General features: G+C 43.2%; 1 protein-coding gene across 4 annotated transcripts in view; it reads right to left on the bottom strand.

The window, feature by feature from the left end:
- The window catches only part of PDE1C (phosphodiesterase 1C), a 342,008-nt gene that overhangs the window by 306,433 nt on the left and 9,659 nt on the right, over window positions 1-25,916 (bottom strand). For 3 of the 4 annotated variants that reach the window (XM_039548746.1, XM_039548747.1, XM_010398574.4), the window contains exon 2: window positions 776-826. In XM_039548746.1, the coding sequence (XP_039404680.1) occupies window positions 776-826 (51 nt within the window). Of the gene's footprint in view, window positions 1-775; window positions 827-4,650; window positions 4,689-5,080; window positions 5,243-25,916 lie in introns of those variants that run through there. The other variant, XM_039548745.1, reaches the window with a different exon arrangement.

Raw genomic sequence — 25,916 nt, 5'->3', positions numbered from 1 at the left:
CCCTCATTTTATTGTATCCTGTGAAAGATGATTATAGCTGAGCTGGAGGCTCAGAATGGCATCCTCTGGCTGTGCAAAATACTGCACCATAGATGTAAATTATTTTAATGTTTTCAGCTGCACTGCCCATGATGATGACAAATCCTCCTTTCAATAATGAAAAAAGGGGTTTTCCCTGCTAAGTGATCACAAGTCACCATGAAACTGCATATATTATGATTGGAATGTCCTATCTTTATCCTCATTTCTACATATTCTATCATATGTTTCTAATAATTCATATGGTCACAGTCACGGTCAGTTGGTGTTACATTACCAAATACATCCCTCGTTTTTATTCAAATTTGGGTCAGTTATTCCAAATCTCAAGCCATGCCTTCAGTTTTTAATCTTTTTGTGTGAAGTAAAGTGATAAAGGAGATACTAGTAAGGTTTAATAACATTTTTCATAGGTTATTTCTAAGATTTGACACAAAGCTCTTTGTAAGCACTGTAGTGAACTTCAGTGGCTTTGAGACGTTTATAACTTTTTATGCTTGAAATAATAGTAAGGCCACAAAGCCTTCCATTCATTTAAATTTGGATCAACTCTGTTCAGTAAAATTGAATTTCTGTAGGTGACTTTTTCAATCAAGTATTATGTATCCTCGGTTTAGTACTGTAAATGACACATAATATAGGACAGACACAATATGAGATTAAAATAATTACTAAATGTTTTTATTTTTACAGTAGGTATAGAAATCAACCGGTTAAAATTAAAAAGACTACTTACGGGCAAATTGTAAAAGTGGTCGTGGATGTTTGTCACCTGTCTCATTTGCAACTGAAAGAAGAAAATACAGAGGAAAAAAAGCTTCAAATTTTAATGTTACATTAAGATTAATGATAATATGAATTTTTATGCATATATAGGTGTCTTGGTTTAAGACAATTTAAAGAGGTGAACACTCTAAAATTACTCCCTTTAGTTTCAACCAATCTGTTTCTACCATTAAGAAATTAATATGAGTAGATACAAGTGAAAAAATAAGTTTACTAACAAGCAAAACAGCAATAGCCAAAAAATAACAGTAAATAATCACTAGATACAAAACCATTAAATTTCACAAACCCACAGAAATGAAGGGTGGGGTAACCCCTCCTTCCAAGACTCCTGTGTGGCTTGAAAGACAAAGGGAAAACAGCACCCTGATCGACTGTACAGTCTGGGAGACAAAGGGGAAAAAAGATGATGGACAAAAAGACCCCTCCAATGAAGGTAGAGTTTACAAAGCAGTTCTAGTGTCAGATGGGAATTGCCAGCGTGTGTGGGGTCAGCTCTGCTGCCCGGCACTTCCTGCTGCCACCCACTGGACTCCACCAGTGTTGGTGCTACTGTCCTCCATGCTGTGCGTGTGTCAGGGGGAAGAACCAGTCTCCAGGCGCCGACGTGGGTAGGTCCAGCCCCAGGTACCGGCTCAAGCTTCATGCTGCTCATAGATATTGCAAAGTTCACTCTGAAACAGTTTTTGATTGTGAAATGCAGTTTTTCCAGGTGGCTACTGATGCCTAGGTTTTAACTTTTATATTTTCCTGATTCTGTACTGCTTAGAGTGTAACTCTGAGGTTTCTTGTAACTTGCTAGTTTCTGCTCACTTAACAAAGCCTCTCCAGGCCTGCTCTAAAAGGTCACCCAGACCGTCCTAGGCACAAAAAGTATAATCCAAAGAGCTTCTAAGGGGGGAAAGTGGAGGGGAAATTACATCACTGAGCTGCAGCTTTAATTGGAGAATTAACCCCGATATGCAAATGAACCAAACCTATAAAGGTGTGAAGAACTCATGACCTGTCATCCATCTTGGGGTCCATTTTTGGCAATAGCCTGTGGCTCCCAGGGTGTACCTTTGAAGGCCTTTCAAATAAATACCTATTTTATTCTTTTACTCCTGTCCAGTCTCTGTGTCTAGGAGGCCTCTTAAGGCATCACTACTATTGCCAGCCCAAAGCAACCTGTTCCAAAGCAGAACCTCTGCCATCAGCAAACACTGCCGGGAGACAGAGGTGGCTCTGTGCTTCCACGCTCAGTCTTGAAAAGTGACCGTGGCAACACCCTCACCCCCCCATCCTTGTTCCATTTTCTGGCTGCAGGCTCTTAAAGAGACTAACAATTTTTGGGCACAGATAGATATGGAATAGAGTAACATTTTGCATTTCCCATGAGAATAGGAGAAAAGACTGTTCACAGTAACATCAGTTGCATTAACGAGTATGGTAAGAAAAAAGTAAGACTATTGCACCTATATAAATTAAATGTTCCGGTAATTTTGGAAGCCCAGAGGTTGATTTAATAGCAAATTAAATTAAATTCCTGTGCAAAGGAATCCTCTGACCTTTGAAACCACATATAGCTGTCACCCAGGATAAAAACAATTCTGTACAAATACTGCTTTTTTTCTGCCTCAGATTCATTTTGGCATAGATCAACATTGCTGTGACCCCACAGGTACACAGTTAGTCAAGAGCATAAACAACTCTGTGGAATTCTCCCAATATTAAACTACAGCTGAAAAAGAGAGTTTTCAAGGACAGTAATTACTATCCATGGCTTTTTTTTTTGTAGCTAAAGTAATAATGAGGAACAACACTAATAGGCATATAGGGAAGAGAGCATAAGTGCACACAGAAACCTTGCAAATTCTTTGCTTTCTTTAAAAATGCTGCTCTCTAGAGACAAGACCAACCAAGCTAAGAAAATCCATACAAGGATGCAAAAGATCAGAACTGAGACTCACAGGTTCCTAGCAAGATAATGGCAACTAAATTGTAATGGACCTTTTGAAGTCAGAAAAGACTTTGATGAAATTTAATTCTTCTGTCAAGGCCTAAAGTGGTCAGCTTAAATTTGGCATTATTTAAGACCCATATCCACTGTCACTGCAGCTTTCTTACTTGCTCTTCAATCTCTACCTACTGATTAAAGTGAGTACCTAGTACTCACTTTAGTGAACAGAGGGACTTTTAAAAAATCTCTGGCTCATTTTGCTCCCATCAGCCAGCAGATGGTAGCCTTAAGACACTGGATGCCTGTATCAGTCTAGGGAACTTGCCAGGCTGGCCAGACCAAGGGCACTGAGGTCTCTCAAGTCCTACAAGACACCCTTCTTTGGATTAAGTCCATCACTGTAACCTGAAGCACAATCCCAAACCAAATAAGCTCTGCAGGGACATTATATGCAGGCGTCGGACTGACTGTACAGAGTTACGCTGCTCCAGAGTAGTTCATAGTTCCAGCATCAAATCCATCTCTGCTTCAGGTGATGGCACGGTGAAGGAGATGCAGTACCATCCTCCATGGGGGTGGTATCAACACAGTTGGATCCAGTGACATCAAGAACCATGCCAGAAAATATTGCTGTAGCAAATATGTAAAGCTCAAGCAGATAGGTTTTCTTTTTAACTCAGAGACTACAGTTTGCAGTGGTTAGGTTGAGATATCACCAGCCAGACCAGTCTCTTCTGGGGTCCTAGGTATCTCTATCGCAGCAGAGAATGGGCAAATTAATAATATGTACTGATGTCTTAATTGGAGTATCAAGTGAACTATTAGATGGGCCTGCTAAGGGTCTTTAAACTGTGCTATTATTTGCTTTAGAATAGTTCCTCCACTTCCGAGGCAGATGGCACTCCCTGATCACCAGGGCCTTCAGGTGCACAGGTCTTAACTTTGTGCCATCCTCCAGCTTGTTGCAACAAGAGCGCTTCACCTAAGACCTGTGTTCTGCAGCTCAGCTCCCAGATTCACAGAACCCAGCTCAACAGGTATCATTAACCCCTAAAAAAATTAACGTTTTCCAGTTCCAGGATGCATAGTTTTGTTTTCAGTTTGCACTACTTTCCAATGACATCAGATGGTGTCCTATATAGAGTAAAGCTCTTCCATCCAGAACACAGCCATACAGAGCAAAGATGCGATTAGAACATCAAAGGAACGATCAGGACAGAAATACAGGGGATGCTAAACCTGCATTACTAGCAACATTCCTGGTACATTTGAGATAACCTTTACCTGGGAATTGTCCAGAGCCAATACTGTGTAAGCAAGGGAAAGGATTTAGAAGCAAAGAGCATTTCTGCATTTGCTCATTGTGAAAATCTTAGAAGATTTTACTTGATGCAGTTTTTACTGTGGAAATTATGCATATTTATCCTACATATATGTAAGTAAGAGTTTTTCTCCAGATGGCCTGAAATCTTCTCAACACTTCATTTATTCAAGTTTATTAACAGTAATATAATAAAGCTGGAGATAGAAGATTAATTTCTGAGAGAAAAGTCATAACCCACACCAAAGATGATTTCTAGTATTTTTCAAGATTTCTTGTACCACTGTCCCTTTAGATATGCTTATTCTCCAGCCACGCTCTACCCGTGTAGACTGAAGTCTAGGCTGATTTTCATCTGATTAGATGAGACTATCAGCATAAAAAATGTGGATATTTACTTTATTCTCCTAAATCAGTGACACCTTCCAACTTCCATTGCACCATTTTCTAATTTCCTTTTTACTACCATGCACATTTTGAAGTTATTTTCCCTTCCAGCCTGGAAGCAAATAAATCTCAGCGAATGTTATAGCAAAGTGCAAGTATTTTGTAAGTAACTGCTTACCTTCAGAAAGATATCCATTACAGGCAGGAGATATCATCCTGTAATCAATCCATTATGGGAAAATAGTCACATGCTCTCTGTACTTTCTTGTCCAAGTAGACAAGAAAATACTAGGCCTAGCCAAATTTCTTCCTTTTCAAAAGTTGTATCTTGTATCATAACTGCTTGGAAAGTTCAAAACCCTCAAAATGCAATTATTAAAATATCTTCATCAGTTCTTTGATTAACATAGATTACTCATATTCAAGTTCACTATATACCCACCTTACAGGCAAGTTCCTTTTTTTAATGATTGCCCTATTAAACTATTTCCTACAGTTTGCCACCTTTTTCTGCAGAAGGTATCCATTTCACCAGTATGCCACCTCAGTCTATTTAGCTTTCAAATATCCTTTACCTAATTCCTAGTACAATGCAAAGGGAAACATACCTGTGGTGATGCGAAGTTTTTATCGTATTTTCATATGTTTTCTGTACCCCAGTGGTTTGCCCCAGTTAGTTTGCCCCAGACCCAAGCCACTCCCCCGGTGCTCCCTACATGGTTGTTCTCCTCCCTTTGTTCTGGCTCTTTCCCTATCAATCACCCAAACCCCTCCTGTTGCTCCCGAAGGTTCGGTGTCCATCACCTGAGCCCGCCCTAATTACCCTTATGTGGCCCCCGTCAGTCCCCCGAGATCCTGCCCCCTCGGATACCTCCCCTCTTGGAAATCCCCTAAACCTCCACGCCCCATTGGGGCATGTGACCCCTCTCCCTCCACCCACCAAGACCATTGGACCAAATGTGAGTCCATCCCTTCAGCGTCCCTCCCTCCTAATCCACTTATTGGTCCCTGGTTGGTGTACTCCCCTTGTTCACCCCCCCTTTGTAAGGCATGGGCGTGTTGCAGGTGGGGCTTGTCCTCTGTGCATTCCCTTGAATAAAGTTGGATTACCTCCCGCGGCAAGCCCCTCGCTACTTTTTATCTCTCCCCTCATCGGGGCCTGCTGGCTGCTGCAGTGTCTGGAGCCGGTGCTCCGCAGGGTAGAGCTGAGGCTTCAGAGGAGCAGCTTTAAAGCTCCGTGCCTCCGGCTGCTCCCCACTCCTGCCACACACCGCTGGAGCTAGCCCGGGCTGTAGACAGCAGTGGTCCATGTGACACATACCACTTCATAACATGGATTCATCAACACTAACAGACAATAACAAATCATCTATGTTTTGCCATTAAGCAGCTGAGAGTCTGTGACAAGAATGTCAGGTATTTTTCACCCACCAGTAAAGACATTCTTTCAAGGAGACTTCTTTTTTTTAATCAGTCAGAGGGCAGACAAACTTAACTATATATTTCACGCTTTTAGTAAATTGTGTGTTAAGAAGAGGAAAAATACATTAGATAAGGTGAGAACACAGATGCATAGATGAATTTACATTGAATACACAATCTGAATAAACACTTCAGTAATATAATCTCTGAAAACTCCAGCAGCTTTTTCTTTAAAAGACCATGACATTAGATGTTTTATAAGCTTACCAAACACAATCATAAAAGTACATTTCTTTTCATGCTTACCCATCTTACATGATGAGACCTTGCCAAAATCTGATTGTAGTGTCAGTTATGGCCTATCATTTAATTTGTGTCACTTTTTATAAACCTGTTCTTGCATAAGAAATCTCTTTAAATTGAAGTTTTTTGGAAGTTTCTGCTGGTGATTAATCCTCCTCTAATTTGGTCATGGAAAAACTGAATTTTCTCCTTCCACCATCTTTCTGTGGACTGAGCACACCATGACCTTTCAGTCTTGCCTCAGAGAATAGGTATCTTCATATCCCCTTCCCATCTTTATTGAACCTCTTCTGTGTCAATTCATTTTCTCACAGATACCATATGCAAACATCCAAGGTAACTTATTCTTGCCTGGACACATACTAGTGGATGGCTGGGACACATCCCTTGTATAAATAATGGACTCTCATATCACAGCAAGTCCTTATCTACATGATCTTTCACTCCATATATTCCATAAACTGAATATGTCCCAGCTCTCCAAGTTCACAGAACAAATGGCTCTGGTCACACAAGCTTTAGGCTGCTCTCATTTCCAACCTCTGCCATGCCAGTCTTCAGAGTGTGAACAGGACAACCGCTTTGTTTCTCTGGCCCTACACACACACACACACACACACACATAAACCTCTTGGAACACCCAGTGGCCAGCAGCCTGTGATTGATCTATAATTGCTTGCTAAAATCCTGAGAATGGCCAGCAGAAAAGTTGTGAATCAGAAGATGACAGAAGAATAACTATATAAATACATAGACATTCTCCACAGCAAGAGAAGTGGAAAAGTTCTTTTGGCTTCTGGAATATGACTTTTTTTCTTTCTATTTTTTTAACCTCGAAGTGTCCAGGCTGATTTTCTACACTTATAGCTGTCCTGGTTGCAGCCAGGACAGAGAAAAAATTTTGTAGTAGGTGGGAGGGTGTATGGGTAGGACATGAAGGTTATTCTGTACCACCTCACATCATTGCCAGGAGTGGGGGGACGGAACTTTCTTCTGGGAAGAAGGGGTTCCTTCTAGTCAAGCAGGTGTGGCAGCTGGAGCAGTGGGATAATGTTGTTTCTCAGCTGGAGGGACTGGTTTGGATTGCACCAGTCTGGAGCTGAAGGGAGTGGTCAGGGTGGCATGGTGTGGCTGTGGTAAGGTCACAAGCCCCATGGTAAGCATTTTTGTATGTGAATCACTCTCTCTTTTGTACCCTTTTCTTATTGATATTGTTGCTGTTACTGTTTGTTTTCTTGTGTCATTGCTGTTTCCAGTAAGTTGTTCTCATCTCAACCCACGGACTTTGCCTTTTGGGCCTCCAATTCCCATCTCCAGCCACCAGAGGGGGAAGAGGGAGGGGGGGGCGGGAAGAGGGAGGAAGGGAGGGAGGGAGGAGCAAGTGAGTGGCGCATGGTTTGGATAACCTCGGTGGGGGCACTGAATTGGAGGCTGTCATTCCTTAACCATAACAAAAGCAAACCCACTCACACATTTCTCCTGAGGATAAATATACATCTGGAAAAACAGGTCTAGGTCATATTTCTGTGCTGTGAATCTAAGCCACATGGATGGAAATAATAAACGATGAGATTTTTAGAACAGGAATCTTCCCATGTAGGCTACCATGGCTTCCAGCTCACTTCTATTAGAAAACACATCTTATAAACAATAGTATGGTGATTAGACACTTGAAAGTTTTATCAAACTGTGGTAGCCTGCGTATCTTCTGACTGGCATACCCTTGAAAACCACCTTTGTGAGCTTCTTCACCCACTCCTCCATTTCTCATCATGTTCCCCTCAACTTGTAGCATTTGAGTGGAAGTACAGTCATTAAGTGTTTATATCTCTCTCACATTGCACCCCTTGCCCTTTTTTAGTTATACTTCCCCTGTACAAAGACCCAGGTACATTCCTGCATAGCTGAGATGTTAAAGAAGCTTTCCTGTCTGACCCCACCAGTCATGCTCCCACCATCCCAGACTACTGAGACTCAAGCCCCTTTGCAGCAGATGGCTCCAGTGAACTGACTTGACTCCCTACATACATCACACTCATACTGTCAGACAAGTTTTCCTTACCCTCTCAATGCTAGGTTTCCCATAGCAAAGTCCCAGATGTCTACTAATTTAGTAAAATAAGTAATTTAATCATGGTGCAGCAACACAATAAAAGCCTAAGGTAGGTGTCTCCAGGAAGGGATCTTGAACAAAGAAATCCTTGAGCTTTTATACTGTCAGAGGCTGGAAAAGGTAATCTGTTTCAAGACATCTTGGGAGCTTGGTATGTGTGGTAGGGGGTGGCTCAGACCTTGCCCTGGTGAGGTAGTGCCCTGCCCCCCATACCCCTCAGCCCCACAGTGTCTATCAATCATGCACACTGGAGGCAGTCCCAGTTTTGCCTAACCTAGTCCCTGAGTGGCTGAGAGACCAGAAGTGCCACCTGGGAAGAAGGTCCAGGATGGGCCAAGGCTTTAAGAAGCCTGACCACAAGGCAAGCACGTTGTCCTTTAACCCTGCCTTCATCCTGGAGCTTTACATCACTGGAACCCAGGAGCTGATAGCTATGTCTGTTTTTCTATATCTTTACTGTCTTTCTGTTTTTCTCCCTTTCTTCTTCTTCTAACACTCTTCTCATGGAACATAACATGAAATAGGTTACAAATATGTTCAATGGGCTGTCTATGCTGTGATAAGTGATGTTATGTAGTATTTACTCTTTTGCCAATGTTCCTTAATTTTCTATAGTTTGCCAGTAAATTTCTGTGTATTTTTATCTCTTGAGAATATTTGGTTGTAATTTTCTCCTTTGTGTCTACCCAGAGCAAAAGAACCTTGGTTTAGCCCTAGGTTTGAGTGACCGGGATGTAACATTATAGTCTGTGAACCCATTCCAATGTTGATATTTATTCTGCAGTCTTCTCATCCTTCATTGGCTCTTGCAGAGTCTCTGGGTGACTGGACACCCCTCTGCATGGCCAGCACCATAGGTTGTTAGGCAAAGGGTTAGCACCAGTCACAGCCTGTTGCCTGGGGCTCCTACCCTTTTCTCGCTCCCAGGGCACAACCTGAATCTTGCATCACAGCTGCACTTTGAGCTACCGCACTGAATATAGTCCTCAACAGAGAGACTATTTTGCCCATCCAGAAGAAAGGATGCGGAACAAAAATCAAGTGTTTGTGCCATTTCCTATATTGCTCCATAAACAATTGCTGAAATAGGATGCCCAGATACCCCAGTCTGATTGAGGCAGACTGGAATAAAGTGCATGAGGAAATCTGAGTGAAAATCTGTAGAAGCACCTTACTTCAGTACTTTCCTTGAGACTCCCCTTCCCTTCCCTTCCCTTCCCTTCCCTTCCCTTCCCTTCCCTTCCCTTCCCTTCCCTTCCCTTCCCTTCCCTTCCCTTCCCTTCCCTTCCCTTCCCTTCCCTTCCCTTCCCTTCCCTTCCCTTCCCTTCCCTTCCCTTCCCTTCCCTTCCCTTCCCTTCCCTTCCCTTCCCTTCCCTTCCCTTCCCTTCCTTTCCCTCTCAAGGCTCTAAAAAATAAGCTCATCATCCTGTACTTCTTGGCCACCATCTGAGGCAGACCACTTGTCATGGGTTAGCAAAGCATAGTCCCGGAAGTGATGTTCTTGCAAAGGGGCGCTTACAGCTCCTCTATTACCTGACAGAACCTATCAGCTGGCCAGTTTGAATATGGGCAATTTTTTAAGCCACCTAAATTCTGACTGCCTCTGTGATCCACGCTTAAGAATAGACAAACCCCGGGCAGAGCTCTGTCTTTCTGGCGCTGGGACAGGTAGCTGCAGGGCCCCATACGGGGGCCCGGCGGGCCTGGCCCAGGCCCTGCTTGGGCCAGGCCAGGCCGGGGCCACAGCCATCCTGGAGCCAATGGGCCCTGTTCTACCTGCACGCCTCCCCCCTCCTCCTCCCCCCAGCCCTGCTACGTTCAGACGGAGCGGCCCAGCTCCCCCTCTCCAGTGCACCCAAGATTCAGCTGAAGCTGCCCTGCTCTCTGGCACAGATCATGTGACCAACAGTGATAAGGGAAATTCCAGCTGCAAGGCCTAGGTGAGATTAACCCTTTTAGTGCTGTGAAGAGCTGAAAACCTGAGAGAAGAGGAGATGCTTAAAGCTGAAATTCTGTTGTAAAGCTATGATGCATCAGAGTACCCATTGTAATTTCATGAAGGCATGGGGGGTGGAGCGTTCAACTTGTACTTGTGAGCAAAAGCACCTGTGCTGAGATAAGCAGATGCTGACGCAGCTGTAATTTCATGAGAAGTTTGAACAGGGAGAGATGAAAGTGATGAGGACTTTTGCTCCAAATGGAAGGGAGAAAACCTCACTTCCTAGAGATGCTCCCAGAGATAGTCCTAGAGATGAAGATGAGGAAGACCCTTTTCTCCCAGGGAAGGAGAAGGGCCTCTGTTCTTAGACATGAAATGCTCCCAGAGATGGGTGAAAAGTGAAGTGAAGTGAAACTTTTGTTTCTGAACAGCTCAACCTTAAAATGGTACCCCAGTAACTCAAGATTGGACCCTCAAAAGCAGTTGTGGGAAAAGCTGCAAGTCGTAGGAAGGGACTCTCACATGATGCGAGCAGAGAACCAACCCAGGCGGCTGTTGCGTTGTGATAATTTCTCCATAGCATGGGCAAGAGAGACTCCTCTTCCTAAATGAACTGAACAAGGCTATTACAGAAGTGGTAAACAGACTGAGAATCTCAAGGGTTGTCTTTTTACGTTGTCAGTGGGAGAAGGGAGAAAAGTGGGGGGAGGAGAAGAGTTCTGAAGGTGTGGTATGATTTTATTTTTTCTTTTTCCCTCTTTTAGGTCTGTTAATAAACTTCTTTATATTCTTTTAAGTTTGGTGCCTGCTTTGCTTTTCTCCTAATTCTTATCTCACAGAAGGTAAATAGTAATGAGTATTTTGGACCAAACCACTACACTAAATTGGTGTTTCTGCCCGGTTACAAACCGAACCCGCGACACCACTGAACCGCCTTAGTCTGGTTCAGATCAGCAACACATCTGTTTCTTAAATACTGGCTTGTCTATCACATATAGCCCTTATATATAGTCACCAGTTATGATGTAGTCATATGTATGTAGACATCAAGTCATATGACTCCAAACTAGCCCCCCTGTGCAGGGGTGTCTTGGGGTGGCTTTGTGATGCGTATCCCCTATCGCTGCCCCATGCCCAGAAATTAATTTTGTGCCTTTCTGTGCTTTTAAACTGAGCCTGAGAGGGGGGAGGAGAACCTGAGCAAAACTTCTTCAAAGCAGTTTGCAGCTTGTTCAAGGTCACACAGAGATAGAGACTTTTTTTTCCAGCTGCGGCAACAGAGCAAGAGTGGGGAAAGCACCCTGTTTGCTTTTGGCCAATTTTTCAGCTCCTTTTTCTTTCTCCAGAGAGAGATGGAGAGTTGAACTTTTGTTTTCCTGGGACTTTGTTTTTTTCTTTTTTTCCTCTGCTGGACTGTTTCAACATCAGAATACATCAGGAGGAATTCCCACTGAGGCCTTGGCCCTGGAGGTGGGCCCACCACCCTGTCCCAGCTCCAAGGAGGGGGAGAGAGAGAGATCTACAGAAGGACTCTGAAATTTTCCCAGGTTTCTCTCAGCAGAGCGAGAGGTTTTTTATTTAGCATTATTATCCTTTTCCCGTGTGTTTGTTAAAGAAATAGTTTTTATCTCTTTCACTTTCCTTTGAGGAAATTTTTTTTTCCCCAAACCTGGTGGGGGAGGGGTGGTTTGCAGCCTGCCTTCTCTCAGAGGATATATTTCTGAGTTTGGCCAAACCAGAACAAGGGGTATGAGAGCCACCTCCATGAAGCATGAGCTGCTGGCACCTGGTCAAAATGGCCCAAAGGAGCCCTGGCAAGTGGCTGTGCTCAGTGCTACGGAGGAAGGCAAAAAAACCTGAAAACACTTGCTAGCTCACCTTGAGGGGATAAAAAATGTTCCTCCCCAAAGCTCCAGGTCACAACAGACCATCTTCCTGGTGCATGAGCAGCAGGCAGCAACCTAGCCAAAAGGGATTGGAGAAGGCCTTACCAGTAGTCATTCTCAGTGCTGCAGAGGAGGGCAAAAACCCCTGAGGACCAGTGCCAATCTGCCCAGAGGGAAAATTCCTTTCTAATCTCAGCTCTAGTGATCAGCTGTTTCCTCAGCATGTGAGCAAGACCTGCCTCATCATCATCCCACAGACCGGCCACACCTCCCTGGAGATGCCCAAGCCCTATTCTATGTCAACCTAGGGCCATCTCAAGGACTTCTGAGAGTGGCCAAATGCCCTCAGTCTGATCACCTTTGGGAGCAAGAACCCTTTCCTCGCCTGGCAGGGTGTTCCAAAGCATTGGGAACCCTGGCAACATCTCTGCATCCCATTTCTTATGACTGCTGCACCAGATTCCAGAGGGGATGAGGATGGAGAGCTCTGTAACGTTCCTTGGGAAGGCATTCCCTTGGTTTCACCAGTGTTCTCCAGATGAAAAAGCTTTGGACACCTCCAGGGACTAGTGATTCTTCTCATCTCCAGCAGCCTCATCCAGCCTTCTCCAGTCTTCCTCCCTCAGGCCCTCCAAGTAATTCCACCAGCTCCTCAAGGACTTCCTTTCAGACTGGCTCGCTCCAGTCCAGCTTTGACACTGGGACAGGGGAGGATGCTCCCTTTTGTCCTGCCCCAGGCAAGCCAGTGACTGCTGTATTGCAGGGTGATGGCACTGAGATATGGGGGTGATGGGGCCCCCCATGCCCAGCCCAATCTGCAGCAGCCTCACCCACTGTCTCTCTACCCAGTGTCCTTTAGAGCCTTTGGGGAGGCTCAGGGAGGCCCAGGATGCTGTCCCTGCCCTTGGTTGCCATGCACTGGGCACAGCTGCGGGGCAGCCCTGATGCATCCTCTGCCACTTGGCTCTCAAGCACCAACCCATGCTGTTACTCATCTCTCACAGCACAGCAGAACCCAACCCTGCAGTCTAGAAACCACCCATAATAGCAGACCCCTCTCTGCATCAGAGCTAACCTCCCCAAGACCATGCCACAAATGACTTGATCTGTCTGGGCACAAACCCTTTTCCTGGAGCACAAGGGGACTGATTTTGGCAACTGCAGTTTGGTGGAAAGTCAAAGTCTAACCAGAGCCATAGGTGTGGATGTATGGTGACAATGGACCACCAATGGAAATTGCACAGGTTTGAAAAACAAGTGAGAGGAGATAACACTGGTGAGGTGAAAATGTCAGTCATTTTTCGGACGTTGAACACCAGTTCACAAGGAACTTTTTCACTTGATTACAAAATCTAAACATGCATGTAAAACTCAGTTTGAATTTCATCCCAACCTTAAAAACACTTGTTTTACCCATGCTCTTATGCTTCATGAAATAAGCTTGCATAAGTCTTACCAACTCTAAATCAGCACCAATTCCTTTTATAAAAATGACCTGCTGTGATGGCTGAGCAATCACAGTTAAACTATACCACCACTTACATACAGTAAGTGTACAGTAAATGTAAGTGCCATTTGCAAAAGCTGCAGGATGCTTTGCTGTCCATGTGCAAGGAAACAGCTTAGATGCAGAGGGGGTGCAAACTCACCACCCGATGCTACAAGCTGCGTTTTGAGACAGATAAGGAAGAAGGACAATAAGAAGCAGATCCTGCAGAGGTGGGGTGGTGCTTTTTATCATGCCAATTTCCTCGCTTACACAACTTGCTCAGGTGTAAAATTTCCCCCCTACCCCCACAGAAGTATCAGGATATTCAAATTCACACATAGGCCTGAAGATATTAATCCCTTCCAATAGGGCATAACTGGTTCAAATACCCTGATGTGAGAGGCAGCTGTCATGTCTTAGAAGGTGTAATAAACGATCAAAGACCCCAAAGTGCCCCCAGACTAATTTCTGGGTCCTTCCACCAGAGGACTGCACATGATCCAGAGTTTTACTTCAGACAGTGTAAAACTTCCCCCTCTAGGTGAGATACCTGGGCATTCCAACCTGAACCTGAGTGTATATTAACCCATTAAACCTCGTGTTTTCCAGGCTTCCCCCAACCCTGACAAATCAAGACTGCAACCTTCACTTTGACCAACAGACATCAAAATTCCAAAAATTAAGTCTCATCACTGGATCCACATGTGATGATATTTTTCTACTCTTGCCTTTTCTTTCTCTTTCCTTCTTTTCCTTTGTCCTGGTTTCAAGGCAAAATGTCAGCCAAGGAAGGCATGAACCTTCCTGGAATGGAAGGAAAATCCATCCATCTAACTTATTGTAACTTTGAAATTATGGAGCTTCCAAGAAAAAATGTAGGAAAAAGAATAACAGCTCTTTATTATTTATATATATATAACAGAACAGAACAAACACAGTAACAGAAGCGCCCCCACTCATCAAGCACTGTTTCACCATTGGTGTAATTATGATCACGGCTGGCAGGAGGCGCTGTTGACTCAGGAAAGGCAGAAGGCTTTACTGACTGCCCCAGGACCAGCAGGGGGTGCTCCTACGCGAGCTCGGCAACCTCCGTAGGTGTCTTGGGCAAAGGGAAAGAGGGAAAATTGCTCCTTTTGTAAGCTTACGAGCAGCAATTGGTCTTGGGATCACCACCAGCAGCTGGCAGAAGCGGTGAAAGCAGGCAGATCTGATCCTAGTGCCAAGTCACAACGTAACAATATCCCAGGCCACGTACACACCCTCCACAACACATGCAACTACTCCCCCTGATCCCAAACGGAAGGAAACCATCCTCGGCCCCACCCCTGCAGCACCCCCAGCCAAGCTTACACCTCTTGCAATATTCCCCAAACTGCAAGAATTGGGGGGAACAGTGACAATTCCCAGCACAAATGATCATGGGATACCCCATTGCCATGAGTCACCCCCCACGACATCCTTATATATTTTCTTAAGTGTTATTTTTATGATTTTATACTGCTATATTTCTACAGATAATAACCAGAAGGGTACATCCCTCCTTTCCATTGCAACCAAATTTTTCTAGAATAAGCCCTATGGATATAGTTACAGATATAGATAGATATAAACAATAGTCATTCAGTGTCGCTTCACTCTAATTTGCCCCAAGGGATCTATTAATAAGAACCTCAGTTACCCTGCCTTCAGGGATGAGTTTTAACAGGCTCAACACACATAAATCTATGGGCCTGGCAGAGTGGTAAGAGAAGTGGCCAACCTTGTTGCAAGGCCACCATCTAGAATATTTGAAAAATCGTGGAGATCATGGGATATCCCTGAAGACTGGAAGACAGCAAATGTTATACCTCCTTTAAGAAGGGCCCCGAAGAGGAAACTACAGGCCCATTATTATTAATTTGCTCCTGGGAAGGTAACGGAACAAGTCCTGCTAGAAACTACTACAAAACAAATGAAGCAGTGAATTGGGAAAAGCACAGGCTGGCCGAAGGCAAATTATACCAGACTAACCTAACCTGATCACCTGCTACAACAAAATGACCTTTTTCACCATGACACTACATGGTGGAAGCAGTGGCTGTTGTTTACCTGGACTTCAGCAAGATGTTCAGTGCTGTTTCCCGTCCCACAGCCTTCTGGTAGAACTGGCAAGATACAGACTACATGGGTGGTCTGCAAGATGGATAAGAAATTTGCTCACAGGCCGTACTCAGCTGGTGGTGATCAATAGTTTTTACTCAGGCTGGCAGCCTGTCACCAGGGAGGTCCTCCAGGTATCAATACCAGGCCGCATGCTGTTCTGCATCATAATAAATTATCCATATGATAGGACTGAAAGCACACGCGCCAAGTTTGCTGATGACACTAAACTAGGTAATGATGTGGACATGTTAGAAGAAGGAACCATTTTACAGAGACATGTGGACTGGCTGGAAATTGGGCTAGCAAGACCAAGTTTAACAAAGACAAGTGCAAATTTGTTCATCTGGGACATCATAACCAGAGCCCAATATGGGCTAGGATCTGTGTGGCTGGGAAGTAGTCTTGCTAAAAGGGACCTGGGCATCCTTGTGGACAAGCTGAACATGGGTCAGCAGTGTGCCACTGCAGCAATAAAAGCACATCTGATCCTGGGCTGCATCTGTAGAGACATTACTAGTAGAGATAGGGATACTATCATCCCATTCACTGCTCCACCTATAGTATTGTGTCCAGCTGTGTCTCCACAATTCAAAAATGCAGACATACTGGAGAGATTCCAAAGGAGGGCCGTGAAGATGATCAAAAGGCTGGTGAGACTACTGTAGGAGGAAAAGTGAGGAGTTAGGTCTTTTCTCCTTGAAGAAGAGAAGGCTCAGGGGACACCTCATCACAGTATTCCAGTACTTAAATGGCAGCTATTAAGAGGATGGAGGCTCTCTCTTCACAAGGAGCCTCATGAGGGAGAAGAGGGACAACAGGTACGGGTTGAACAGGAGATGTTTCATCTTGGTATAAGAAATTTTTTACAGTAAGCAAGATCAAATCACAACCTTCCCATGGACACTGTAGAGTCCCCATCACTGGAAGTTTTCAAGATGCAACAGCACAAGGTGCTAGATAATGCTGTCTAGGCTTACTTTCCCACAAAATATTGGATGAGATTATCCAGCCTGGGCTGAAAAAAACCCATAAATCACTATGCCTGCAGAAACAGCCTTACTGTACCCACAGCACCGCCAAGGAAATGTCAAGCCTTTCCCACAGTCCTCGTTTCAGCCAAGGGCAGGATTAATTTTTTGTGGTAGCTGTGAAGGGGCAGAGCCTGGGGCTGTGTGGTCATGGCCAAGACTGTAAGGTTAATTGATACCATCTCATATCATTTGCAGGGGCAGGGGGGGTGGGGAGAAAAGGACTCTCTCTCTCCCCCCCTCTCTCTTCTAAAAAGAAAGGCATTCCTTTCCAGGGGAACAAGAAGTTTCCAGTAAATTGCTCTTCTCTCAACCCTCAACCCATGATTTTCACCTTTTGTGCCCCCAGTTCTCAACTCCATCTCCAGAGCAAGAAGGGGAAGTGAAGAGGGGGAGCAAGCAAGCAGTATCTGTTTTGGGAGAGTCTCGGTGGCGGCACTGAATTGGGCAGTACCACTCCTAAACCATGACGGCCACCCACCTAACTCTTTGTATTTTCTAAAGTCACATTCTTCACAAGAAAACAGTGAGAGGGATGATAATATTAATAATAATAATAGTAATAATTTTTCAAGACTGTAAAAGAAGGATTTTAATCTCTTGAGGATTTTCTAAAGAATACTATTTGTGGAATAAGCAGTATCCCTGGATTCAGGCCAGAAAGTAAGCACAATATATTCAGAAAGAAAACTAAAATCTTAAAACTTGACACAACTATAAAATTTCAAAGAACAGTTCCAAACTGTCCATATCAAGATATCTTGAACTATCATCAGTTTCAGCTGCAGCTATAACCAGCCACAGTAGGATTTGGTCTCTCAGAATAGAATTGCAGATATAACTGATTATTACCTGAATACACGCAGTGTCCTTTCAGTGTCAAATAAGAAGGTTTTAATGTACTCAGCTTTAATATATAGATTTTTGAAATGCACCTTAAGATGCAGAAATTTCATCAAGAGCTGAATAAGAAAAGCTGAAAAAATTAAATATGCACAACTGAAGCAAATAATTTTTTATTTCTTTAGATTTCTTATTAAAGAATCAAGGGATACAACCTTATTGGGTAATCACTGAGTAGTTTGTAGATTCTTTTTAAAAGGAAATCTAAGTCCCCCATTATTGAAATTTGATGTGATGGCATAATGTAGTATCACAAGAAAATACAGTCTCATATTCCCAAATATAATCAGCCTGTTCATTCAATATAAAGAGTCACATGAGCTAGTTTCTGATGGTGAGGTTTTAAAAGCAAAGTCATTAGAAATCGTCAATCTCAGTGAAGTATACTGCAACCTGGATTTACATTGATCTGTGCATATATATGGATACTAATGTACACATTGAACAGATTTAGTGTACAATGAAGACAACTCAAGATCCAGTAGTCTTTACAGTGCTTTTGTCTCTTTCAAAACAGCACAATTTAATAAAAGTTTAAAAAGTCCTGCTTTAAAAAATATATTTGTAAATCTAGTAAGCATTCAGAAAGTGTTATTAGTTTGAGTACAACAGGGTGATAATATAATGAGAAGATAACTTCCAAGCTGAAGCCAGCTGGGGTCCATCCACTTCACAGCTAGCTTGAGTAAGTTGTGTATGCAACATTTTAGACATTCACTAAGGTAAATCCATGTCATGGTTTGACACTGGCCAAATGCCAGGCACCCACAAAAACTGCTCACTCACCCTCCCCTGCTACAGCTGAGCAGGCGAGAGAAAAAATTTAAACAAAGGGTTCATGAGTTAAGGACAGGGAGAAAATACTCCAAGGGCAAAACAGCCTCATCTTAGAGATACAAAGTGAGTCTATTACTGACAAAAGCAGAGGATAATTAGAAGTAAAATAAGCCCTTAAAATACTTTTTTCTCCCTCCTTCCCACCGACAGCACAGGGAGACAGTGTCATGGGGGTTTTGGTCAGTTTGTCACCCAAGGTTTTCTTCCACTGCTCCGGAAGAGAAGTCCTTCCCTTGCTACACCATGGGGTCCCTTCCCACAGGAGACAGTTCTCTGTGAACTTCTCCAACGTGGTTCCACTCTCACAAGCAACAGTTCTCCTAAAAGTGCTGCAACGTGGGTCCCTCCCATGGGGACCAGTCCTCCCAAAACTGTTGTGGCATGGGTCACTCTTCCACGGGTGCAGTCCTCTAAGGACAGGCTGGTCCAGCTTGGAAGCAGGGCCCCCTGGGTCTTCCACTGAATCACAGCCTCCTCCAGGCATCCACCCACTCTGGCATGAGCACCTCCCTCATGGGCTGTGGGTGGATCTCTGCATTCCCTGTGGATCCTTGTGGGCTGCAGGAGGACAGCCTGCCTCACTATGGTCATCACCATGTCCTGCAGAGGAATCTCAGCTCCAGCACCTGGAGCATCTCCTGCCCCTCCTTCTCCACTGACCTAGGTGTCTCCATGTTGTTTTCCCTCACACGTTCTCATCTCTTCTCTAGCGGGAATTCAAACGTCCCCCCACTTTGTTTTGATTTTCTTCTTAAATATGTTATCACAGAGGCATTACCATAATTTCTAATTGGCCCAGACTTGGCCAGTGGCATGTCCATCTTCAGAGCCATCAGGGATGGCCCCCTCCCACTTCCTTTCCTCTGCAAGGAGGATCCAGATTGTAAAGCTTTGCTCCATCTGATGTTCTAAATGCTGATGCATAATAGCTGTGAATTTTAGAGGATATAAAACTGTTGAGGCAAGAAAAGTACTCAGAAAGGGTAAAGGTCAGAAAGTTTCAAATTACATAGTATAACTTTCAAAGTATTTCAGAATATATGCTATTGGATTTTGCACTCACCCCCTTTTGCTCTCAGACTCAGGCTCTGAATTGAAAAAGGAGTTTGAAAGCTTAAACATTTTAAGAAAATAAAATTATATCACATTGACTAAGGCTTGCACCAACTCACAGTAAATTTTGGGCTAGCAATCCAGAAATCAGAGGTTAATCTCTGAGGAAACTTTAGTACTGCAGCAATGAGGATGTCCTCATCATGACCAGGTTGTGCAACTGATCTCTGGGTCAAACAGAAAAATAATAGAGGACAATGACCAAATTGGAATTACATTTTCACGGCTTTGAACATATCCGCTTTGTTTCGAAAAAGCACGCTGGAAAATAAAGCTTAAGAGAAACAATGTCAGAACTTGGCTGTCAAAAACAAAATCACAGTGTTTATGACCTACACTTTTGTAAGCAAGGTAATATTTTTTTCTTTCAAGAAGAAATTCAGCTGTATTTGTAATGCTAAAAACTACAGTCTGAAGTAGCTCTGTACACAACAGAGTAGTTGCTCCATGTTTGTCATCCCAGTTGCTAAATTTCCTTTAAGTGAGTCAACTAGCTAATGGCTTGCTCTCCAAATAACAGGAGGTCATTTCAATGAATCTAAATACTACTTCATCTGTAAGCACATGGAAGACAAGAGATGGCAAGCGTACATCTATTAGTTAGACTCATTTAGCAATTTCACAGGAGCAGGTCTAGACTGCCACCACCACTCTAAAATCATTTAAAGAATGTCAAGTGTCCTTGGTTTTCAGATGATGCCTTGATGAAAACAAAGGAAGATCAAAATGTACTTTCTTTTTATCATATCCTTTGCTCCCTAACTTATACTTTGTAATTAGAAGAATGATATTTAAACTACACCCTTGGCAAAGTTAATAAAATATGTCAACTACTGCCCAAGGCAGCAACTACTGACCACAGAGTAGTCAAAATAAACAAGTATCATTCAACTGAATTCCTGCTTTCACCAACATTTGACGTTAGTGACCAAAAGAGGCAGTCCTGTCCTTTCATCTTGCATTTATTACCTAATCTGCACCAAGATGACACTGTGTCCTGGGTTGCAGTGTATTCTATCACCATCCTCATGAGCTGTTGAGATCAGGTGGGGCAGTGTTTCCTTGCCTCCTCCACCCAGACTATCATTCTGTTAATTGCCCATCATTGTCCTGCTGCATGACTCAGAGATAACTCCCTCCAGACCATCTTCTGTTAATAAGCCTAATCAACACTTGGCCTCATGACTCATTACCCCACTGTGAGATGCTCCACCCAGAGGGAGGAACCAAGCATCCCATCGTGGATATAAGCTGGGACTCTGAACACCAGAGACAACGCCTTTCCACTGGATTTCCAGAGGACAGGAGCTACACAGCCACTGCTGGACCTTCTGAGGAGGAGCAGACCCTTTTTTCTACAGGATCACCACTTCAGGAGGACTGCAGCCACAATTCTACCAGACTGCCACCACCACCCTGACTAACAGGGTGCCAGGTTGTATCCTAACTCTGTCAGTTTAACCCAGTGTTATCCGCTTTTATTGTTTTTTTTCTTTCCCCCTCCTTTTATTTCCCTATTAAATTGTTATTCTGACTTGGTGTCTCCCACTAGTTTGTTTTCAAACTAGTACACACTGAAAGAAAAGCAAAGACACTGATTTTATCCAGGATCAATTCCTAGTTTGGTGCTTTTCCCAGACACAGTACTATCTACAGTGCCTGAAGGTGATGAGAAAGCAGAAACATATTAAAGGGAAATGGCAAAATTACTTCTTTCAATGAATGAAACCAGTGGTTTGAAATACCTTGAACTGCTCAAAAAATTTTTGTCTGACTGACTCGCTTCTACCAGTAAAAAAGGACAAAAAGAGCAATACACAGAGTAAGAACATCCACTATCACATTTCTAATTAATATTCCTATTACTACAACTGGTAAACCAGAGGAATGAGAAAGACATTTAAAACTTATTTTTAATAGCACTATTGCTGATTGCTTTGAACCATATGAAATCTCCCCTGTGGAAAGCTGGCTGGGGGTAGAATTAGAGGAAACTGAGAAGTTATATTTGAATCCTAACAGAAGTTTAAAAGTTATGGAAATTATAGGGTAAAATATAGTTGCTGCTCCCAGGATGGAATGCAGTTGGCATGCTCAAAACCTATTCCATGATGATTTCCTATACACATGATCTGCAACTCTAAGCTCCTGCTACAGGATGGAATGGAGGGTGGAGTGGAGACACCAGTCTCTGTTGAAATCCTTGCCAGGGAAAGGAACTCAATGGTACTGTGTAGTTAATAAACCACGTAACACCTGTCAGCCAGGGGAGATAGGGGAAGAGGTCCTGCTGCTGAGCCAATAGCCGTGGGGAAATCACTCTGGTTAGATGAACATGGTTCATTAAAGCCTAATTGTAATGTTAACAATCCCGAAGTTTCTCACCTCCAAGGTACAACTACACCTCACTGGGCACATGCTCTATGTTCTTTTTGACTGTATCTTTAAAAGCAAAGCAAGACCGTTTTACACCAATCAGTAACAAAAGTATGCATGACTAGAGTCACTCAAGCTCAACCTGAACACAAAGAAATAGTATAAAAGTAAGTCAAGAATGAGGGGAAAATACAAAAAATAGTATAAAAGTAGGTTGAGAATGGAGGGAAAGTTAGGGAAGACTCCATCATAACTGCTAGGATCAGTTGCCGGGCTGAACCTGTCTTCTCCCCTATAGGGTAAGAATCATACTCTATGCATGCTGAATACTTTTGTTGGGGATTAGAGCTTGTCTGTGTATTGCTTTGAATATATTTTTGCAGTCAGATACTATCACTGACAATCCTCGAACCTTTACCTGTCACAATTTTGTATTAATAAAGAGTGTTATTCCACAAACTGTTAGTGTGAGTCCTTCATGGGCACTAGCATTTGCCTGCAGTGAATAACAGATAAAGAGGATGACCCACTGAGGAGTCTCCCATATGCTATTGGTGTATTTCTCTGACTAAGTCAGTTAAACCACCCTCCAATCCAGCAGGACTGCTCACTGAAGGGTTGCCCTAACAGGATGCTGACAGACTGGTCAGGCACAAGGTTCTCAACTTCCCTGGGGCACTGACAGCCAAATTAAACACTAAGGGTCAAGCACATCTCCCCTTTAAAGGTCAAGGAAACATTCCTTTTTCATGTGACATCCCCCTAATGTCCAATGAGGCAGTTAAGTTTGTAGATACTAAATACATATTTTTTATTGCTTTTCTGATATTTTAACTATTTTCTTCAGATTATATTTCCATTCAAATACTGTATTACACTTCTTGTATTCTAGGTGGACAAAAATCTTTGGCAGCCACTTCCTCAGAAAACCCCAACACAAAAGCCCTTGCTTAAAAAATCCCTTTACGATGGGGGGGGGGGGGCACAAAAAGAAAGAAAAAAGGTAAAAGAACAAGAAAAAAAACTATTTTTTTGGGGTTTTTTACATTCTTGAGAAACAAAGTGAGGGCATACAATCATGTGTGGTCATGGCAACAGAAAAAAACCAGTAACTTTCTGTTAAAGAAGAAGGCTGGAACTTGCAGAGTTCTGGAAAATGAAACAAACTGTGGAATGTTTCAAAATAAAAATTAGATAGTAACTCTCAGTGAAACATCAGTGTCTCACTATCGTTATGATTAGAAGTGTTCAACCCACTTCTTTCGTCCACTTTGATCATTTTTCCCTTCTTCTCAAACAACTTATGTATTTGAAAACTGTTGCATGCATGTCCCTCATTTTATCTTTGACAGACTATTTAATTACTCATTCTACCTTCTTTTTTCTAAAAGCATTTTTTCTAGACCTCTAGATTACAAAAGCATAGGGGGAGTGAGAGGAGCATTTATCCAGATACAGATATTGACAAGTGCGATACAGTTATCCAGGCTCCCTTTATAGACAATAGAAAGAAAATGTCACTTCTAGGGCATGATTCAGCTCAGCCTAAGATTGATGTCTAAAATAAGTCAGATGAACAACACCTTAAAAGAATCTATTTCTCTTCATTGATTATAAAGGAAGCCAACATGATTACCTCAGTCAACGATGCCTTAAATTAAGTGTAATCCTGCCCTGACCGGGTACTGTGTGCTTGAGATTCTCTCCTTGCAAATAGTTGGGCTGTGTAGAAACTACCAGTAATACCACATGCAGTGGTAGCTACAGCATAGGAGCTTGACCTCACAAATGTCTAATCTGATGGGGATTGGAAAGGTTCTCAAGCAGATTCATTGGAAAGTTACTGTGGAAATTTTTTTCTCCGTTGGTAGAGCACAGTTTTACAATAAGCTCTTGTGGCCGTGACCCTTTGGATCTGAATTTTGTAATAGCAGCTAATTTCTCACAGGCACCTTTATCCCCTTGCTGAACATACACAAAAAAAGGAAACAATGTGTGCTGCAGGGATTAAATAGGGTGATCCTTAAAAAAAGAAAATGAAAACGAAACTCACTGACCTAGGCACAGCTAAAAGAATGCTAGACCAGAAGTTCAGCTTCTGATATGGGTGAGGTTTGGAGTTTCCTGTTCGTCAAAGGAACTGGCTTTCAAAATAAAGGATCCCTTAACCATCACAGAGCAACAAACCTTCTTAACCTCAAGTACCTGCCAGCTGTAATACAACATCAAATCAAATTATTCTCTAGTATGGGGAAAATGCATTAGCTCCAGAGCAGTTTATTAATCGGTACTTAAATTGACAGTGATACAATTGCATCCTCACTCAGCCGAACAAACACTTCTGTTACCTGGAAATACAAGACTGATTCAGGCATTACTCTACATCAGTACTAAGATACTAAGATGCAAAAGTAGGTGGTGCTTTGGGAGGGCAAGTCTTAAGGGTCACAGAGACATAAGATAAGTGCTTGTATTCACACATGACAGCAGAGCCTTGGCTGCAACTTCATTACAGAAAGGTTCTGATAACTATCAACAACAGCATACCTCTTTATGATCTTAGTGCAGCCAGGTGTAAACAAGTTGTTTCTGCAGAATTAAGAGAGCTAGAGCCTTTGTATCCATAGTAAAATTATCTTTGGCTACGTTGTCAGTGACAGGAACATTCAGAGGATAAAAAACCTAACCACAGTACTTTGCATTTACCTTTTACCCTCATTGCCCTGGATTGTTTTCAACTGCCCTGATTCTGCCCAATATGTGCCACAAAACAGAACATAAGAGGTCATGCAGTACTAGACTGATTCCTTCAACAACAGTTATAGCACAGACATGCACACCTTCTGTCCAGCAGCCCTGTTTCCACTGCATAAACCAATGTCATGATAAGTTTCAAGCCTGGAGAGGATCTACAGGAGTGCAGCCTGAAAATACATTTTCCAGCTGGGACACCTGAAGGGAACTGGTACACTGTGCGGTCCCACAATTACTCTCTTCCCTGGCCTAGGGGTTCGTAAAGGAGAGGAGATATCACAGTAGTGTCATGCCGAAGGGCAAAGCCAGGCTACGCTGATGGGTAGGTCGGCTAACTAGGCTTGAACATGACCAGCAACTTTTCTTAGCATCAAAGGCAGTTAACAGTGTCCTGGGCTTCATTAAGTGTTGCCAGCAGGTCAGTGGAGGTGATACTTCCCTACTGTGCAGCATTGATCAGGTCACACTTGGAGTGCTGGGTCTAGTTCTGCTCTTCCCAGTGCAGGAGAGAGATGCAGACACCAAAGAGAGTCCAGAAAAAGCCAACAAAGATAATTAAAGCACCTCATGGATAAGCAAAGTCAAAGAGCTGAGACTGTTCAGCATGGAGAAGAGAAAGCTTAGGGGGATCTCTCAGTGTAGATATATCTGTAGGATGGGGGTGCAGAGAGGACAGAGACGGGCTCTTTCCAGTGGTGCCCAGTGACAGGACCAAAGGCATTTGCACACACTGAAAAACAGGAGGTTCCCTCTGAACATAAAAAACACCTTTTTTTTCTTACTGTGACATTGTCCAAGTACTGGCACAAGTTGCTCAGGAGCTTTTGGAGCCTCCATCCTTGAAGATATTAAAAAGCCATCTGGACATGGTCTTAGGGAATCCTGGTATAGGTGAGTATGCTTGAGCAGGGGGATTGAACAGGATGGCCTCCGGAGGTCTTTTCCACCCTTACCCACTCTGTGATTCTGTATGCTTTCACCTTTTGCCACAGCTACAAGATGCACTGAGCAGAGAGATCTCGCTGAGAGTTTGGAGGCTCTAAAAAAGACTATCAGCTCTTATGATCTTCCTCTAAATTGTCTCTTCTATATATATTAGGTGAATAGGACATACTTTTGGGACACACATCATCTTT

The sequence above is a fragment of the Corvus cornix genome, chromosome 2 (genome assembly GCF_000738735.6).
Source record: "Corvus cornix cornix isolate S_Up_H32 chromosome 2, ASM73873v5, whole genome shotgun sequence".
Taxonomy (NCBI): domain Eukaryota; kingdom Metazoa; phylum Chordata; class Aves; order Passeriformes; family Corvidae; genus Corvus; species Corvus cornix.
Note: the sequence above shows the minus strand (reverse complement) of the source record. Positions and strands in the feature narration are given on the sequence as shown.